This window comes from Hibiscus syriacus, unplaced genomic scaffold (genome assembly GCF_006381635.1).
Source record: "Hibiscus syriacus cultivar Baekdansim isolate YM2019G1 unplaced genomic scaffold, ASM638163v2 tig00001340_pilon, whole genome shotgun sequence".
NCBI classification, from domain to species: domain Eukaryota; kingdom Viridiplantae; phylum Streptophyta; class Magnoliopsida; order Malvales; family Malvaceae; genus Hibiscus; species Hibiscus syriacus.
The window spans coordinates 1,321,292-1,342,570 of record NW_024061866.1 but is presented as its reverse complement, the minus strand read 5'-3'; the positions used below and the strand labels follow the sequence as shown (position 1 = coordinate 1,342,570).

General features: G+C 34.4%; 1 protein-coding gene across 1 annotated transcript; it reads right to left on the bottom strand.

The window, feature by feature from the left end:
* Positions 1-13,955: 13,955 nt before the first annotated feature.
* LOC120125148 (NADH dehydrogenase [ubiquinone] 1 beta subcomplex subunit 7-like) lies at positions 13,956-18,712 on the bottom strand. Its single transcript, XM_039143647.1, has 2 exons — positions 18,703-18,712; positions 13,956-14,332 (listed from the first exon to the last, which is right to left on the bottom strand). The coding sequence occupies exon 2, from the start codon at positions 14,262-14,264 to the stop codon at positions 13,956-13,958; it is 309 nt and encodes a 102-aa protein (XP_038999578.1). The 5' UTR covers positions 14,265-14,332; positions 18,703-18,712.
* Between the last annotated feature and the right edge of the window lie 2,567 nt (positions 18,713-21,279).

Below are 21,279 nucleotides of genomic sequence, written 5' to 3'. Positions count from 1 at the left end.
AGGTGCCAACGTGATTTTCCTCCCTTGGTGTTGGAATGAATATTTATTGGAGAATCCATCATGAGTAGCCTTCTTATCAAATTTCCAAGGTTGTCCTAATATAATGTGGCTTGCACTCATGGGCACCACATCACAAAGAACTTCATCTTTGTATCTTCCAATGGAGAAAGGAACAACGATTTTTGTGGTTACCTTTTCTTCTCCCACATCATTGAGCCACTGCAGTTTGTAAGGATGAGGATGTTTGGAAGTCTTTAGGCCCATCTCTTCCACCATGTGAGTGCTTGCTACATTTTTACAACTTCCTCCATCAATGATCACTACACAAAACTTTATCTCCCACATGACATTTTGTATGGAAGATATTCTCTCTTTGTTCATCTTCTTGACTTTGAATGTTCAAAGTCCTTTTAACTACAAATATGTTGGATGGAAGAGACATGTTAGCAAAATAAGAAAAGGAAATGTGCATAGGAACTTACCAAATAATGCTCTCACAAAGCCTCATGAGTTCACTCCAAGGAAACTTGAATGTCACTCAATCCGCTCCTGTTTACACTCTAGGACTTCAAGGCTTTTACTAGTCCTCTTCTAGTCTCCCACGCTCAAGCCTTTTTCCTCTCAATCTCTTTGTCTCGAGTTATAAGTAACTTTACTCAAAACTATACCAAGTAAAGTTTACTTGTTGTGCATCGGCTAAAAATGGTTAGTAGGAATGGAAAGCAAAATATAATGAAAAGGATGGCTTAGAAATAAGAAAGAACAGAATAAAGGGATTACTTACACAAAGTCACTTCACAACCCTTCTGTCACCACAATCAATTTTAGATGCTTCCTTGAATGGCTTGGTGATAAACTTGTTGTTTGTGCTTTCAACTTTTCTTTGCAATTTTCTTTTCTTTTCTTCTTTTGTTTTTCTTTGAGTGCTTGCAATTTTCTTTGCTAATTTTTTTTATTTCTTCACTTACAATTCTTTTTGTATGTTGTTGTTTTTTGTTATTGCATGTTGCTTCTTCTACCAAAGCTCTGAATATCGCTTGATGTAAGGTACTCCTACCTTAAATTTATTATGGATCTAGAAAGGATGCAAAACAACATGCATAAGTGAATGGCTCAAATAGATGGTTTGGTAGTTGATGTAAAGGTTAAATAGAGGGTTATTTATGTTATGAAGTTGGTAGTGGAAGTTGGATGATAAGGCTATGGTATGACTTATGAAAGAAAGAATGGTTGGTGAGGATAGTATCTTAGAAAGACCAAGGAAGAAATAGTGCTACAATGAGTAAAGACCCAGCCTTACAAATCTCTCTAAGGGATGGTAACAAAGGACTTAGACCCATTATCTATAAGGAGATAGGAACCATAAGTATCAAGGGAATATAGGTTGACGCCACAAGTAATAAATTACTTGGTAAGTCGATAAAAGTCACAAGCACTTGAGAAAAGAGAATAATCTCACTTAAATTATATGAAAGGTGTGTTTACAAAATGAATATGACTAGCATATTTATAGAAATTGAAGGGACATGGCCGAATGGATACATGTTGGTTCGGCATGCCCTTGTGTCCCTCTAGAATGACATAATTAATTAATTAAGTACATGAATGAAAGGGTATAATGTTTTGGTTGAATGGAGGGGGAATGTCTCTAGGCCGAATGGTGCTTAAACCCCTTCAAGTTGGTGCCTAAATGAAGCATTAGGAACCTTGGCCGAATGGTTAGCTTGTTTGGTGTTTGGCGTGCCTAGGAGGAGTCCACACGCTTGGCACATGGTTGCTGGTCACAAGGTATGCACATGGTTATCTAGGAGGCTTATGGTGTAGCCTTATGAATATGATGAAGACCAAACTTTTGCAGCAGCCTTGGGCGTGAGTTGAGCTATCTTCAAGATTGCATGTGTGCAGCTAGCTAGCAATGCAAGGGCTGGTGGTGAAGGGTCTTCTTATCCATGATCTCCCAAGCTCCCTAGCATCACCTTCAACTATTTTCAGCTACATTTGTTGTCACTTTCAGCAACTTGTCTCCAATTTGTCCAACTAGCTGAGATTAGCTAGCCCTGAGCTCCTCCTACTAAGTTGAGCTTCCCATTGTGTTCCATGATGCTTGTGAGCTAATTGTGACATGTATATTGATCCCAAATACTCCAATAAGTTGCCCTAATTTGTGCCATGTTTCCATGTACCTACATGTGCAAAGAAAACAAGGTAAATAAAGGCATTGAGCTTGTATGATCCAATTACCTTGCTGTCGTGCATGATTATGGTCTTGTGAGCTATGAATGCATGCCATGAGCTAAGTACATAATGATATAACATATGTAAGCTAATGTATAAGACTTAGGAGCTGAAATGAATGCACATGAGCTAACAAATGAATGATTAAGCATGTTTGCATTTCATAAATGTAATGAATCATGCTTAAATGAATACAAGACTAATCTAACATACTTAAAATAACAATGTGCGTCAATCATAAAGATGTGGATACATATATCATGGATGAAAATCATATAGTATGCAATTAAATGATAACATATGATTATTCAATCATAGTTTAAGGAGTAAAAGCATGCTTATAACATTAAGTGATGCATATAGTAGATAATAAAGGGTAAAGTAAGGAATAACTCCCTTAGAATCATCTTTGAAGAACATCCATGGTGTGATCAAGTCATGGAGGAAGTTGGAGCTAGTTTGGATTGTATCACATTTTTCCTCTCTTTCTTTCTCTCCAAGTTCCATAGATAAAGATAAGTTCTTGAGCCCTTTTCTTATTACAATTTTGTTCATAATCCCCCCAGCAATATCGTTTTAACGATTCAATTCTTGGGTTATTCCTAACTAACCCAAGAAAAAGTGGGGATTTCCATCCAAATCACAAAGGAAATGAGTGTGGCTAAGCAAAGAGCTTCATTTCGGGACTTAAACATCAAGGTGGTGTATTTTTAATCCTTTAGAGTGTTAAGAATTTCAAAAATATAAAGGAATTGCTATGGTTTGTGAATTTGAACATTTTAGGTTTCATACTTGATTTCATGATTAAATAACGTTTTAGATGTAAAGAATATGTTTTTATAACACTTTAAGACCCTAAGTAACTTCCTAAAGCTTTAGCACATGATTAGGAACCAAACTAAGATCTTTGGGATGATTTTTTTTTATGTTTCTCGGGCTTAAATAAGATATTTATAGGTTTGGGTATCGATATACTACATGAATTGAGATAAAATCTGGATAATTTTAGTAGGGAGTGTTGATACTAAGGAGAGGCATATCAATACTAGGCTTGTAGTATCAATACCGGGTGCTCGGTATCAATACTATGGGTATCCATACCGGATGAGTTGGTATCCATATCGAATGAACTAGTATTCATATTGAAGGCTTGATATCAATACCCAAAGTGGTTGAGTGACTTCAAGATGTCAAATAAACCTAAGATTGAAGAGTTTAATATCGATTGAGATCGAGCATCTAGCTAGGGTGCGGGAGGTTAATAAAACACCACTGGGGATGAAATTACCAAATTACCCTTATTGGCCTGTAAGAGCTAAGGATGATCTGTAATGTAGAACTTAATCCGTGGGGGACATAATTAACCAAAGATACATAAAAACACTCGTAAGAGTGGGTTACAACCGATGTAACCATGTTAAGCGTAATACATCAAAGTATCTTTAATTGAACACGTATCGAATAGATAAGAACAAGGATCTTTATAAAGGATGTACCGACAAGTGGTACGATAAGTAAGTTAGATTCAGTAATAGCAGAAATTGTGTGCATGGAGAACGTCAATGAACCCGAGAATGTATAAGTTATTCCTCCAATTCAAGGGGTATTAGAAATAAGTATGATAAGAGCGATTAGAGTGTTGCTACTCATTAATGAACTCGAGTTGGGTATCGGGCTAGCTAGTGTTACATACAACAAATAACAAATACAATAATCATCGTAAAATCATAGAATGTGTACATATATCTTTAGAGATAGAGAATGAATAAAACATCTTTAAGTAAGGAATAACCAGAATATAACTGCTTAATAAACTAACAGAAGTAACAAACTAATAAACCATTGCATAACAGTCTAAGTAAGAGAACGAGTGAGATAGCAACTAGTGAGGGGATAACCTCACTTTAGTATGTCTAGCTATGCTAGAGTGTAGTCATGCTACCTTACTTTTCCTAGTGGGCATTGTCAGTGCGTGATGTACTTCAAGGGCTAACTAGGGCGCGAGGGTCGAATACTTACAAGGAGTGGGTTAGCGATGCCAGTGTTGTGAGACCTTTGGGCCCTTTGATATGCATGTATAGTTTCATCAATACAATACATCAGATATCCTTAAAGCTTGGTTTGATGGATATGTGAGACCAAGAAAATGTTTTTAGTTGAGTGAGAATTGTACCACTACTATACGACATCAAGTTCCCCCTCTATGATATACTTGATGGCTATGTGAGGATCAGGAGATCATTCAGTAGCTTAATGAGATATGTGACACCAAGTTCCCTCAGTTAACTAATGCCTAATGGCTATGTGAGACCAGATACTAATAGTGCTACATTCAGATAATGCACAACATCGTCAATGTTACATTCAGATAATGCACAGGAGTGTCGGTATCGCATTTAGATAATGCATAACAGTTACATTCATTAGGGTTAGAGACCCTTTAGAGGTGTACTAGGCCTTTAGTAGAGGATTAAGGGAAGCGTGAGAATCCTACTTCAGTGATAGAACAGTTGAGCCCTAAGTAGGTAGCACTTGATTAAGATCCTGCATAACTATTGCTTAGTATCATGTCTTCAGCATGCTTATGTTTATGAGACTCATAATGCTGCTCTAGATTAGTTATTATATTGCTAGGCTTTGTAAGCTTAACGTTCGGATGCTTTTCATTCTCATGTCAGTAGATAGAGCCGTTCATAGAACACTGTCGCAGCAGGACTTCCGGTATCTTCTTTAGAGTATTGTACTATAGCTTTAGTAGTCATATGTATTCGTAGAACCTTACTCATGTATATATGAGATATAAACTTTAAGTTGTATTATTTTGATTTTAAATTATGTGTCACTGAGCTCCGATTTATAAAAAAAAAATTATAACTGTTATTTATGTCTTTCATGATACCATTCAATATGTTTGAAATGAAAATAAATAGGTTTTGAAAATTAGGGGTTGGCTCGCTCTTCCCAATGTGATACTTTAAGCCCATTCGGATTTAAGGTGTTGCAAAATTTTCATTACTTAAGTCACACAAACACACAAGCCATTAAGAACCCCAATAAAATCAGGGAAACCAACAACCCAAAGCCAAAACTATATGATGCCCAAACAGCAAGAGTAGAGTTCAATACGATAAACCCTATTCCACAAAGAGTTGCACAAACCATTGAAACATAGCAACTCTCAAAGAAAAAACGAGCTATCAAACATTAATTAAAGTGAAACAGCACCAAGGAATACAAAAAGGCATAAGATATGATGCACTCCAAGGGCCCCACAAGTTGTACTACGAAGATCGCCCACAACAAATATGCAATGCAGAGATACAAAACACATCTACGAAAAACCAGAATCAAACAGCCAAAAATAGCCGAACAAAACATATCAAAAACCCAAAGTCACAACAAACAAATTAACACCACGATCAGCAAAGGGAAAAATCAATTCAGAATAAATCAGACTAAATGCAACGCTTAGAACCGAAGCCAATCAGCCAAAGCTCCTCAAACTGCAAGGATTAGTTGGCGCTCGAAATGTTTGAAGCCAATACCCCAAAATCTATAAACAGCGAGCCCTTAATACAAAAGCACAACCAAAAACAGACCAAACAACCAATTAAACGGTATTAAAAACTCAGAAAGAGCCCAAATATTACTCCGATGAACATGGATAGAAGATAAAAGCAGTAGGGTGACGACAAAAAATATGAAATAGACAAGCCAATTTGAGGCCACTTACACTTCACTCACAAACCAATCCTCAAAGCAGCAGAATCATATAGTTGATCTACACTAAAGCTACCCCCTTTGAAGATGTATTGTTTCTACATAGCTAAATAGGCCATATGAACCCGAAGAAACCAATCCTCAAAGGTTTAGAAGAAACGATATAACATTTTCCAGGAAACAGGACATTCCAATAACAACACCATCTTTGCCAAGCTTTCCAAGTTACCTCACATTGGCAAAAGAGATGATTTACTATCTCTGGTTCCTTTTTGCAGAAAATACAAACAGTACCTACCTCGATAACATATTTTGTTTCAATAATTTTGAAAAAAAACTCCAATTCTCTATTAGGCTACCCTCCACACAAAACCTCTAGGGAGCGAGATTAACCCATACTAGTTTCTAGAAACTATCCTCGACAGAACCGAAACAGGCCTCAATCGAGCAAAAACTCTTGCACGTATAAATATCGTTTACAGAGCCTAACCATCTGCACCGATTAACAACTGTCGTGGCATGTTGAGCTCCATTAATTGTATTAATAAACTCATTCCATATGCTGATTTTCCCACTTGAAAAGAGGCCTCATTATCTCAATTCTTCACATCCAAACTTCATTCACCAAGGCTCTAAAATCTTTAACTTTAAAGTGATGACTAATCGAATCTGTAACTGGCAGCAATGACTCTTTTAAAGTGACTCATGCTCACTTCTGAACCTCCAAATTCATTTGTTAAACAAATATTAGTTCCTACACCTCAAGTCGACGACTCCCAAAACACCAAAGGATTTTGGTTTACATACACATTCCCAATTGACCCAATGGATACCCTTGGTCGACTTAGAGCTCCAAATAAAATTAGCAATGAACTTATTCAGCTTGAAGGCAACCTTGGTTGGAATCTGAAACAAAGATAGGTAGAAAATAGGTAAATTAGTTAAAACCGACCTGACTAGGATTATTCTACCTCATATTGACAAGAGTTTCCCCTTCCAACCGTCTAATTGAGACTTGAATTTCTCAATTATCGTCTTCCATAGTTCACATGAATTCCTCGAAAGGCCCAAAAGAATCTTGAGATATATAATCGGAAACTTCTCACAACAACAGTGGATATGATCGGCCCACACCCTTAACCTCCTATCCTCGACGTTTATCCCAAATAACTTTTTCTTTCTCGAATTAAGGGATAACCCAACTGCAACCTAAAAAGGCCTTAGAACTCGTTTGATATTTTTGACCATCTCAGTGTTCGTCTCAAATTATCAAGTCATCCGCAAATTGTATGTGGGTAACCCGTTACTTAGTTTTTCTAACAGAGAAACCCTAAAAGCTCCAATAGACGACGCTTTACTTAGAAAATCACTTAACGCTTCTCCAACAAGATTGAAGAACAAAGGGGATAGTGGACACCCTTGCCTAAGACCTCTCTTTGTAATGAACTAACTTGAGAGGGTCATGTTAATAAGCACCAAAAATTGAAGAACTAGAGACACAGACTGATCCATTTCCTTTATCTTTTACCAAATCACATCCTTTTCATGACAAAATTTGTAACATCCCAAACTAAGGGTTAGTGATCAAATTGTAAAATTTCAGAATTTGGTGATTAAAGTGAAAAAGTTGAAAAGTTTAATGATTTATTTGAAATTATTTCCTGAAGGGTTGTTAGTAATTATTGAAAGAGTCAAAGGGCGAATAATAATTAAATAAAAATTTAGTGGGTATTATAATACACATGTGATGCATGTGTGAAGAGATAAGTTTCCAAACTTATCTTCTTCATCTTCTCTTTTCTCCAACGTGCCCAAGCTAGAGCAAAGGTGAGTTTTATATTTTGTTGATTATTTTTTTAATTTTAAGAGTGGGGTTTGATAATTAGATGATAACTAAGCTTAAGTTATCTTAAAATCAAAAGATGAAGAAGTTATAAAAGATTAAAGAAAATGGGGATTTAAGTGAAATTTGGAATAGGAAGGTTTAAATTAATTTGTGGGATAAATTTGACTTGTCATCTATGAGAATAAGAAGTTAGAAGTGTTAGAATTAAGTTTGGATAACATGAAAAATTTAGTATGATTATTGATTTCTATATGGAGAATAGAATTTTGAGGTTTAAGATGAAATAAATAGATATAAATGAGTTTAATCATGTATATTTGAGTTAAGAATATGAAAGGGAATGAAACTTGAAGAATTGAAATTGAAAGAGTGAATTTTCGTGCAATGAACGGTGATTTCTGGGTAGGTGCATTGATGCATTAAGGGGTGCATCAATGCATGGATATTTCGAAGCTATTCTGTGTACCGATGCACCATAGTGCATCGATGTACTCCTAAAGGAAAAGCTGAAATTTAGTTTATTAAATTAGCCTGAGTTATTAACATCAAGTTATAAGGTTTAGGCTTCTGATAATCGTCTCAGAAATTATGCTTATGTAGAAATTGAGCCTAAACAAGTTACGGAACAATCGAAGAGTTAGGATTGAATCAAAGCAAACAAGGCTAAGGTGAGTGCAATTTAAATTGTACTTATGTGATTGATAAAACATTGGCTTGCGATGAGCCAATGATGGAGTTAGTATGGTAAGATGTAACTTATAAAATGTTATGTGATTACTATGTGTGCAGTAGTACATAGAAATGGATGTATGTTATTATATGTTACATGATTTATATGCTTACGTTAAAATGCAACATATGATATATGTTACTTGATATGACATGCAAGGTTATATGAACAAATGAGAAATGGTAAAAGTCATATGAAATGATATATGTGAATACATGCATTTATGATACGTGTTATATGATATTAGATATATGTTTACACATACATGTGGTATGTGACAGAATAGAATGAACATGTGATTATAAGATCAATGATTACACGTACATGTGATACGTGACTAAAAAGAAAAGGGGATGTGTTTATAAGAGAAAAGATATGAATAAGTAATGTGAACTGTTATAAATGATAATACCTATGTTATGTGATATGAGAGCTAGGGGTATAGTTGGCATGCCAAGGGTCGAGGGTTTACCTATATTCTTCGGGACATATGTAATGTTTACCTATGTTCTTCGGGACATATGGACTGTTTACCTATGTTCTTCGGGACACATGGACTAATTACCTAGGTTCTTCGGAACCTATGGACTGGTCCTTCGGGACAATTATACGAGTTGTGGTGATAGTATAACAGTGCACAACCTCAATGTACTCACATACCTTAAGTTCTCACTGGTGTACATGGGCTAATAAAGAGATTAAACAAATATACTGAAGGTGATATGCATATGTGATTTATTATATGGAATAAATTATAGGATTCGTGTATTAGTTATATGAAAGCATATATGTTTTAGTTATATGAACTGTGTTACATGAAGTATATAGTGTTAAGTGTATTTCTTTATGAAATGATATATGATGTGTATAAATGATAAGTATATGATTATATGATAAAAGGTATTAATGATAATAAGAGGATAATGATAAGGAAGAGGATAATAATATATATACATTTATGGATTTGATATATGAATAAAATATGATAGTATATGTGCATGTATGTAATTTCATATATGAAATGTTTTATGATTTTTATTATATGTTTTATATGCCTCACTAAGTCGTAGACTTAGCGTGTGATTGTTTCACATGTAGGTTTTGAGAAGAGGAGGATTGATAAGAGTTATGCAAGACAGGTCAGTTCTCCTTTCCAAAGATCATATCAGAAAAGAAATGTATAGTATGTATTTTGTAATAAGGAAAGTGGTTGATATGTAAATAAAGGATTAAATACGATATGTTCTAATCGGTTTTGAAAAGTCATACGGTTGAGTTTTGTAATGTTTTAAACGTGCTTATGCAAATGACAATTGTATAGTAATGAACAGTTAAATTTTTACGAGTTTCATGAACGTTTTACGAAAGTCACTGTAGCAGTGCATCGATGCACAATTTGGCTTAGAATCTTTGATGCATCGATGCATTGTAGCAATACATCAATTCACAATAGCATTGTTCATGACATTGTTCATTATTGTTCACGATACTGTTTATACCGTATTTTACTATTCATAAATACGATTTTTATCTCAAAATTTTATACCAAACACAATTGAAGAATATATGATCGTATTTTCTTAATATAAGTTCAAATGTTTAGTTATTTTACAAGAACAAAGGTTTTAAAATGTCAATGTGACATCTCGGACTTATATCCGCGTCAGGTATGGGTTGGGGTGTTACATTTAATGGTATCAGAGCTACGGTTTAGCCGATTCTAGGCTAAAAATGAAGTCAAAAGTATTTTAAAAAGTATACATGCCAACACAAAGTGGAAAATTTTCTGATCTGATAGGGTAAGGAGTGTGTTGTCTTGTTAATAGAGTTAAATTGTTATGTTATATAAGATAAGTGAATACCTTAGAATTATTTATGAGATATATATGTTTATATGATATGATAGATTATATGTGAACATATGCAAATGACATATATTATATGATATGAATTGGATGATCATATGCACAAGTGATATGTGATAGAAGAAATGATATGAGCATATGAATATATAAGAGCTTCCAAGTGAAGCACAAGGCGATAGACCTGAAGGTAATAACATTCACTTGCCCTGGCCAGGCAGGGAGAAGAGCGAAAACCTCAGGGAATGCCTGTATAAGATTAGAGAATGATTCATAATGTTGAATGATATTCTGATGTGTTTTTAATTGTATACTTCGTTAATTCATAGAAAGAATGTATCGAAATAGTTAAAAGAGTTATGAGCACCCGAGCTCAAGGCTGAATTTGAGGAAGGTTTTGTTGTTACAGACCTTTGGATAAATGATATGAAGATAATGATAGAAGGTGTATATTTCTCCAAAGTGGAGAAATTAAATTGAGTAGTTTCGTTACTACGTGAGCAAGCTAGAGTATGGTGGACAAATGTCACCATAAGAATGTTAAAAGATTAAATGACATGTTTATTATTTATAGAATTGTTCGAGAATAAGTGAATAAGTGATATGTTTATAAGATGAATGAAATCAGAGTTATAAATTTTAAACAAAGGGATAGTACTGTGTATAAGCAAGAGTGTAGATATGATAAGGGTTTGTATTTTAGAAGAAAGAGTTAGCATTGGCTAACAATATTTCATGATGAAAAATGTGCTGATCATATGAATGTGATATAGTGAAGGAAATAAAGATTCTTATGTTTGAGGGAAAGTAAGGATTGAAAGAGAAGTATAAAGTAATATGAAAAGATCATATGTATTAAAGTACAAACAAGAATTAAGAAATGATGAAAGGTCGGATGTATATGATTGGTTAATTAGGGCTTTTGCCCTAGATTAAACAGTTGTTATTGACTAGCCGTAAGAGTAAAGGTGATAGAGTTAAAAGAATGGAAGAAAATAGTATGAGAGTCTGAAGAAAAGATATGATATATGTTACAAGGAGATTTTGATTTATGGTGGATTAAAGAGATAAGGAAATTAAACGGAAAAAGGAAATTAAAGAGTTAATTATGATAAAGGTTATATGGAAGTGTAGATGATAAGTTCGATATAGAAATATGAAAAGTGTGCAAAGTGATGTGAAAAGATTGTTTGACTCCATACAATATATATTTAATCACAATTGAAGAAGATTGATAGTAGGGTTTTGTTCAAATGATGATGAAATAAAAGTTTGGTATTATGATAAGGTAATTAGAGATTAATGAAGAAATAGATTGATGTATGATATAGAGTGATGAGAATGGATGTTACTATCTCCATGATGAGTAACATTGTATGAATTTTAGAAATGGCAAAGGGAAAATGCAGAATTGAAGGAAAGAAAAGACAGAAATGGATTTGGATTCTTTAGAAATTTAAGGCAAATCATTGATTATAAATTGCGAAGGGATAAAGTTGTTAAAGCAACTTAAGAATATTAAAAGATATGTTCTTATCAAAATGTGCAATGAAAATTAGAGGACGATTTTTCTTAAAAGGAGGGGTGATTTGTAACATCCCAAACTATGGGTTAGTGATCAAATTGTAAAATTTTAGAATTTGGTGATTAAAGTGGAAAATTTGAAAAGTTTAATGATTTATTGGAAAGTATTTCCTGAAGGGTTATTAGTAATTATTGAAAGAGTCAAAGGGCAAATAGGTCATTGAACAAGAATAATAATTAAATAAAAATTTAGTAGGTATTATAATACCCATGTGATGCATGTGTGAAGAGATAAGATTCCAAACTTATCTTCTTCATCTTCTTCTCTTCTCCAACGTGCCCAAGCTAGAGTAAAGGTGAGTTTTATATTTTGTTGATTATTTGTTAATTTTAAGAGTGGGTTTTGATCATTAGATGATAACTAAGCTTAAGTTATCTTAAAATCAAAAGATGAAGAAGTTATAAAAGATTAAAGAAAATAGGGTTTTAAGTGAAATTTGGAATATGAAGGTTTAAATGAATTTGGAGGATAAATTTGACTTGTCATCTATGAGAATAAGAAGTTATAAGTGTTTGAATTAAGTTTGGATAACATGGAAAATTTAGTATGATTGTTGATTTCTATATGGAGAATAGAATTTTGAGGTTTAAGATGAAATAAATAGATATAAATTAGTTTAAGCATGTATATTTGAGTTATATGAAAGGGAATGAAACTTGAAGAATTGAAATTGAAAGAGTGAATTTTCGTGCAATGAACAGTGATTTCTGGGTAGGTGCATCGATGCATGGATATTTCGAATGCCCTAAATCGGTACCTAGTCGATTAATTAATGTCTTTACAGAGAAATTTACAAATTTGACTTTATTTTAGTTTATGATCCCATAAAAAACAAGGATATGAATTTTACAATGAAATATAATAATATTAAATTATTTACTATTGAGAAGAAACAAATACCTCGTAACTCGAGGCAATTAATTCTTATTTCAATCAAAATAAAGAAATATTATAATTCCATTATAACATTCAAATGCAAAAAAATAGATTAAATTAAAATTACCAAGCCTTTTAGAAAGATAAAAATATTTGATTATTTAAAAATATCGAAACCAGATCTTAGATAAGTTCTAACAACCTTTTCTCGACAAATTTAAATAGCCAAAAATTTCTTTTTCTTTCATTCCCAAATTTTAAGGTGATGAGACATTTTTTAGGTTTCACTGTTGGGGTACACTTTCAATTTAAAATCGTCAAAAGCGGCTCTCTAATAAGTTAAGATAAGCCTCTTAAAATAATTTTAAATTAAAAGAGTTTTACCCTTAATCCAATTATGTATTTAAAAGTTGAGTGATGCTCGTGAGGGTATCATACATACTACACGAGGATGTCACATGCTCAAAATTATACGCACGAATAATTACAACCTTGTATACAATTCATGAACATAATTGAGGTTAACAGTATTTAAATTTGGCTAAAGAAATATACCTATAAAAAAAGGTTTAAAATGCAGATTCTAAATGTCATTAGTACTAAATCCTATGTCAATTTAAAGATAGTATTCCACTTATAATATTTAAAATAACAAAATTAAAATAAAGGTCAAATATGCTTAAGATATATACATATGCGTACATGTTTTGGAAATAAAACACAATTAACAAATACCCTTACTATTTGTTTACAGATACATACTATAGCCATGTTACTCATATAATTCTACACATGCACACATACTATAACAGTCTATGGCCCAAATAAAATATTATGATCAGCTTAGAATGGAAATTACTGAGATTGAACGGATTTAATAAATACATAATTGACTAAAATGAAGAAAATAACAGATCTAAGGACCTAAGCAGCTAGTAAAACAAACAAAGACCCTAAAACACAAAAAGTCTTGTAATATAGGCATTAACACCTTAATAAACCCATCAACAAATTATGCAGGAAAACGTCAATCAACAAACACCCAATGGCTAAAATTAAAAGGGGAAAAAAGGAGAAATTTTGACAGACCATGGAGGTATCTTATGCATTAGCAGTTTTGGGAATGAGGGGAATAGAAGAACCATGTTTCCCAGACTGTTTGAACTTGGCCTCTTCCTCACAAATCTTTTGCATCTGCAACATCCTCTCCATGATGAGCTCGTATTCACGCCTCTCATATGAGTGGCGTTTATTCTCGCATTTCCAAGGCAAGTAAAACTCAGATTGGCGAAACTTGTTGAGTGGGATGAGGAGATGAGCATATTGATCTCTGTATAGGATGGAGACCTTGTTCTCCACCATCTCAGCTTGGGTTGCTATCATCTTCTTCGATGAACCATTGACTTCCATTTTTTTCTCTCCCTTGGCTTTTTTGTTCGAATCAAGAAAAAGATTGGGTTATGATGATGGTTTCCTTTCTCCATTTTTTAGATGACAACATTCCACTTTCCTTTTTTTTTACTTTGATTTCCTCTATCATTTGAAGGAAATAGAGCCCCCCCAATCTGATTTTTCTCTCGTGTTTTTATCCTCCCCCTATTACAAAAGGTATTTCCCCTTTCTTGTTGTTATGCTCTCTGGATTATTGATTTTCAAATGGTCCTCTCCGTTGACAGACCATGTTTATTTATTTATATAAGTAAAGCTCAAACAAAAACCCCAGAAAAAAAACGAGCATCTACAGTTGCCCCTCTTTGCTCATTATCGCGCAACGAGAATATAGCAAAGATTAATAGATGGTCAAGTTTCTCCGGCCATGAGAACTTCAAAAGATTAATCCGCTCCATTGCAACTTCAATGAGTTAAGTGAGACTTAAAAAATCTTCGAATGACAAGTCCGCTTCCTATTCTTTCAGGGTGTATAATGCTCGAACAATCTTCAGCAAATGGGACCGTTCCCTATTCTTCCAGGGGAGATCAGGACTTGAACAATCTTCATAAAATGGGTCCACTCCCTATTATTTTAGGGATGATCATACTCGATCTTGATTTGCTTCACTACTCTTCTGTGAAGGCTTAAAATTTATTTGCTTCACTGCTGTTTCGTGAAGGCTTAAAATTGATTTGCTTCACTACTCTTCCGTGAAGGCTTAAGATAACCCAGAGAACTTATCATCTTGCTCGAAAGGCTTACAGATAACCCGAAGGATTTACTCATCATGTTTGAAAGGCTAACAGATAACCCGAAGGATTTAATCATCATGCTCGAAAGACTTATTGATGGCCTGAAAGTCTTACTAAGTAAGAAACTTTGGAAATCACTTTCTTACTTTTCAAAAATTTCATCTTAAAAAAACATTAAATGAGAAACTTTGAAAATCAATTTCTCATTTTTCAAATTCATTTGAAAACATCCTGCCATAAGGTCTTATGGATGGCCCGAATGACTTATCATCTTGCTCGAAAGACTTACAGATAACCCGAAGGATTCAATTATCATGCTCGAAAGACTTATTGATAGCCCGAAGGTCTTACCAAGTAAGAACCTTTGGAAATTGTTTTCTTACTTTTCAAATATTTATTTTTTCAAAAAACATTAAATGAGAAACTTTGAAAATCGCTTTCTAATTTTCAAATTCATATGAAAACATCCTACCCGAAGGTCTTATGGATGGCCCAATGGACTTATCATCTTTCTCGAAAGACTTATAGATGACCCGAATTATTTAATCATCATGCTCGAAAGACTTACTGATGGCCCGAAGGACTTACTAAGTAAGAAACTTTGGAAATTGCTTTCTTACTTTTCAAAAATTTCATTTTCAAAAAACAATTAAATGATAAACTTTCGAAATCATTTTCTCATTTTTCGAAAATCACTTAGTGGTTGGGTAACATGTCCCACTTCAAAAGTAATGATTCCTCTGTGATTAACACCCTATTCTTCAGGTTCTGCCTCTCTAAACATGATTCCCGACATTTGGGTTTTGAATTCTATCTTTGAACTTGCTGGGATTTTGACATCATAAATCTTCTCCTTTCACTAGAAGATTTATAAATAACATGTTTTTAAATACAAATGCAAATGCAATTAATTGTTTCAATGTAATGCATTTTGTTTTATGCAAATGATGTGCTCATGAATGCATAAACAATTATTCAATTTTCTTTTGACTCCAAATTGGGGAATATATCTTCTTCCACTTGATCACTTCTCTTCAGGGTTTACTCAGATATCAATGTAGCAACACATGCTTGCAACTTCTAAAGATCTACCCAATCATCTTGTGGTCTTTGCTTTATGTCTTCATTTCGAAGAAAATATATATTTTCTCCCTTAAATTCTTGCTATGGTTAGAAATATGACTTTGTTGACCCATTTCTATCATTAACTCAATTGCACTATCAGAGTTGTTTTTAGGGACTCTGTTGTTGATTGATACTCGACTGGCTTCCTCTACAAGTTAAGCTCTACTCAATATTCAAGGTTTTCCCCTGACACTCCAAGTTGTAAGACTCATTCTCAATGTCTTCTTGGTCTGAATCTTTTCATCTCAACGTGATCTAGGTTTCTGGTCATGCCCCGATGTGGGTACTCATAGCTTCATTTGTGCCCAAAATATCTTAATCTTGAATGGTCTCAATCTGGTGTCACTAAACAACATTATTGTCAAATAGCTTGAGGGTTTTTCTTTGTGATGCCATTAACACTTAAGAAGTGATCAATTCTTTTAACAAAAATGGCTTGCATTTTTATATGATATGAAATATGCGCTCTTCCGAATAAGGTAATCATATTATTCTTGATTGGTCACACTCTTGCATTTTTCTATACATTGGGATATGTGCCCTCTTTCAAATAGGGTGATCAATTTCTTATTGATGGGTTACAGACAACGTCACAAGGAAATCTTATAAGCTCTATTCCTCATTCATTCTGATCTCTTGGATCACTTTCTTTCAATATTGTGAAATACTTCATTATTATGGAATCATTTATTTTTTTCAATAAAGGCAGAATGAGCCTCACCATCTTCAAGGACCTTTCACATTTGAGACTATCCTGTTTGAAAATGTTTTTTCCTTTCTCTTATTTTAGGGATCAAAGAATGAAAGAATTTTATAAAACATTGCCCCTTAAATCAGACTCACAATCGAATCAAATCAAAAACACGAGTTCACAGAATATCAAAAGAATCAATAGCTCTTTAATGTATTCAGAGTTATAGCTCTTTGACAAGTGTCAAAATTGATGAGTTGGCTTCCTATTTTCTAAGGTTTTGACCACCAAAATGTAATTTGTTTCTCGATCCTTGCGAACATTGCAACATGCCCTTCCTTCTTGGCTTGGTATTTTAATCAGATGCGGAAAAATGACGCAACTAGCATAATCAATTACTAGACTTTCTAGAATACTTCTATTTCAGTTCTCTGAAATCTTCCATTTGTTCAAGCTTCATAGACTCCTCTAGAAAAGGTAGTGCAGAAATATCAGTCTAAAAATGAAATTCCTGAGTTCTCGTGTGAAATTGACTATAGCAGGTGTTCCTTAACTCCCTTAGTCCATCTTTACTGAAACTCCTTATTTAGATAAATTTTCTATTGTTGGGCTAGCTGAATTCAGCTTTATTGTAATTTGCCTTTATCGGGCTAGCTGAAGCAAACACCGAACTGCCACGTACCCGAGCAATGTCATGGTTTGAATAAAATCTATTCATAAAGCCAGATCTTTTGAGTTTCCTCTATAACTAATTGCTTTAGTGGAATAACTTAGTTTTATTATATACATATAATATTATAATCTGGGTATACGAATTCAATTTCTTAAGTTTGTCAAGAAGAACCTGTTATAATCTAGGTGTTGTTGAAAGTCAAGAAAATCTCATCTTTAGAGTTCAATTTCTAAGCAATTGACCTAAACTAGATTCATCTATTCGACTATTCCATCTGTAAATATCATAATCATCATTTAACGTCTTTAACATAAGTGTGGTCTAGTCAGTTTTCTAATATCATACACAAAAAATGCTCCATGTTGTTCACTCCTATACATACCTGAATACCAAGCCTCTTGTTCATTCCCTTACGAGAGGAGAAGGCTATATCTGTCCCTAGAAGAGAAGGGTATGGTGTTTGAGTATATCTTCTGGGGGTAAGGTCCAGGGTCCTTATTTTACCAGTTTTCAATCTTGTCACTTTGTCAAAGAACTCTAACTCCAATCATTCACAGAGTTTTTAATTCAGTCGATAGTCAAAGAATTTCATGTTGCAAATTCAATTCAATGACCACCATCTTTAAAGTAGCATGAGTTAATTTAAATATTCTTACAAAAAACTGAGAAAGAATGAAAAAAAAATTCAAACAAGATACTACAAATGGAATAAATCCTCATAATGAAATTAAATGATATATTCCTAATTAGGATGCCCCATTATTCATCTAATGCAGCGACACCTGACTCAAACGGATGCTATATATTGTTCTTTGATGCCCCACTCGAGCTCGTCATCCACTGTTCCACCAATTCCTCTGTCAACGTCCCATTTTCCATAAGCATCTCTATCTCCTTTAACAACGGCTTACAATTCCCCGTAGAATGCCCCAATGCCCCCAAGTGGAAGTCGCAAGCACTATCTTGATTATAATTGTGGGCAGAAGGGTTTGGTTGCACTTTCACTGGCCTGAGTGTGAGCGACCTTTAATCAAATGGGGGTACAAATCTGAGATAGAAGTTTGGAACACTTTCAAAGTATTTTTCGATCGTGGGATTTTATTTGGTCGGCTCAAATAACTAGCTGATTATTTTCTTTTACATCTGTAGGAGCTCTGGGCATGACATTCATTTACCTCATTAACTTTCATTTTTCCGAACATGGTCTCTGTTACATTTTCTGGAGTAGTACCTAATCCTTGGAGTTAACTTGGATTACCATACTCCCTAACATGTTCTTGATCATCTGTTGTCACCGCATTGAAGGCACAATCAACATTCTGATTTTCACTCGAAGTCTTCATCTTCTCTTGTATAATAGGGTTCTTTAACGATTTCTCACCATGTATCATTGTAACTATCATGCTCATCAACTTGGACATATGTTCTCTGTATTCAACTTGGAACTTCTTTGCTTTATCAATCATTTCTTTTTTGGTTTTTACAAGTTGTTCATGGATTCTATAAATCTTACTAACACGTGATAATATCTCATTCATTGTTTTCTATATTTCTAGAAACACACCCCGAGTAACTTCAATTTTCTTTTAGAGATTCTATCACAGTATCCTTTTTGTTAATGTTGACATTAATGAATATGAAATACATGACTATGAATGAATAAGAATGTGATGCATTGCAAAAAAGTAAAAAAAAAAACGCGTATGCAAAATACAAGGTGTTGATCCTGGAACGACTCCTTATAACAATTTTTTATATTAGAAACAAAGTCCAATTATTAGGTTGAAACATATCATAGATAGATCTGTACTATTTCTCCTATTTGTTGTATATATGCTAGCAACTCCATAATCTTCTAGTTTTCTTCATCCTCAGACTCTAATTCTTCACTTACAACAGCAGCTTCCTGAGATAGGTTAACCAAATATTGAGCTATTACCCGAGCATGTTCTAGGTAGCAAGCAATAAGGTCCTCTCCTTACTTAAATCTCGTCTAAGCTTGCTCCCACCAATAATGTCGCTGTATAACCCCCTCGTACAGAACTATCGGAAGCTCATTTGCTCCCCTCTGAAAATCCTGAACTATAGCCTCAAGTTGACTCACTCGTTTTTTCAGACTTTCAATCTCCCCACGACTCGAGCTACATTCCCTGCTTCGATGTCGTCGTTATGCGGCCTCTAAACTCAAAATCTTCCCCTTCAACTTCTCATTCTAGGCTTGATTCTCTTGTAATCGCTGCTCTAAAGAACTCTTTTCTCTTGATAAAATCTTAACTTGATGCCCACTTTGCTTGAGCTCTTCTTGACTTTCTCTGACTTCTCTCTTTAGGCTCACCACTTCTTGTCTCCATTCGACAGATGACTTACTCAAACTAGAAGTTGTCTGAGCTTTTACCATTCGCTGATAAGATAACTGAAGATCGTGAAAGTCTAGCCGAAGTTGCTTCTTTTTTTTTTCAAATCGATATACTCTACCCTTCTGAATATCAATCTCCAACCCTTTTTGATACACTTTATCTAGCTTCTGCAAAGTCGCTCTCCATTATTTCCTTTCTTCCTTGAAATCACGCTTAGCTAACTCTAATGGAGATAGCACCATTCTCAAATGTTCTTCCATAAGCTGAATGTTTTTAGGATTCACCATCGGGATGTTATCATTTACTCGATCGCCTCTCCACTACTCGTACTCCTGAGATAACTTGAGATCATATGTGAATAAATTCACACGACGAGTTTGTTTCCAGCCTCAGCAACCCCCTTGACTTTACCCTTATAATGTTCTTCTTTGAATACAAAATCTGACCCTACCAAGTCCCATGTGGCTGGAATGAACTGCCTTGACCCATACTGTCTAGAAACTAGCAGAGGTACATACCCGACAGAACCCCAGATATCTAGCAATAGAACCCAATCTCAATCTCCACATATGTAAAGTATATCCGAAGATACATTCCATGAAGCTCACCACAAAATATCACCTTCCCTGATATCCTTGAAGATAACCATTCATTTCTCTTCGGTGAAACCCTAGGCCATTCTTTAGAAAAGAAATCCTTCAAAGGTGAAAACCCGTCCAAAAACACTCATCCTGGTGCCCTTTCAACGTGTTTGGAAAGACTAAGAAATATTACTAACAACATGGGAGCACACCCTATAAAACGTCGTTCTCTTTCTTGTCTGCAAGAACTCAAAGAACGAAACGTGTCGGCTAGAATGGCTAGAACAAGATCCACATGCTTGTCTAATCTTTCGAACAGGTCGACTACTGATACATCTACATATCCCAACACATTTGAAAAAATAACGAGCTCATAAATCCCTATAGAAAATAGGTCAAGCTTCTTTTTGACGATCAATTATTTCTTTCAGAGCAGTCTAAGAGATGTACTCACTTTCTCCTTTCTTCTTAATGTTTCTGACAACCCAATCCTCTCTCATTCCGATCATCAGTAGCAATTTCTTATTAAATGAAGGAGTGACTGGAAACTTGGAGTATATTCTACCCATTTGGGACCTCAAACAACGAATCAAAGCTCGATACTCCTCTATTGTTGATGTTAGATCCACTCTACCAAATGTAAAATAGCTAGAAACGGGATTCCAGAATTGCGCTATGGCTCTAAACAGATTCCAATCAATTGGAACATCCAAAAGATAAGGAATATCGCCATACAACTGATAAAAACATCTCCTTATCGACTACTTCCTATCTTCCACATACCTCTTTTAGCTCACTGAGGTCTTTCTGACGT

Coding starts and splice junctions, on each gene's coding strand:
- LOC120125148 (XM_039143647.1), bottom strand. CDS start 14,264: ATGGAAGTCAATGGTTCATCGAAGAAGATGATAGCAACCCAAGCTGAG.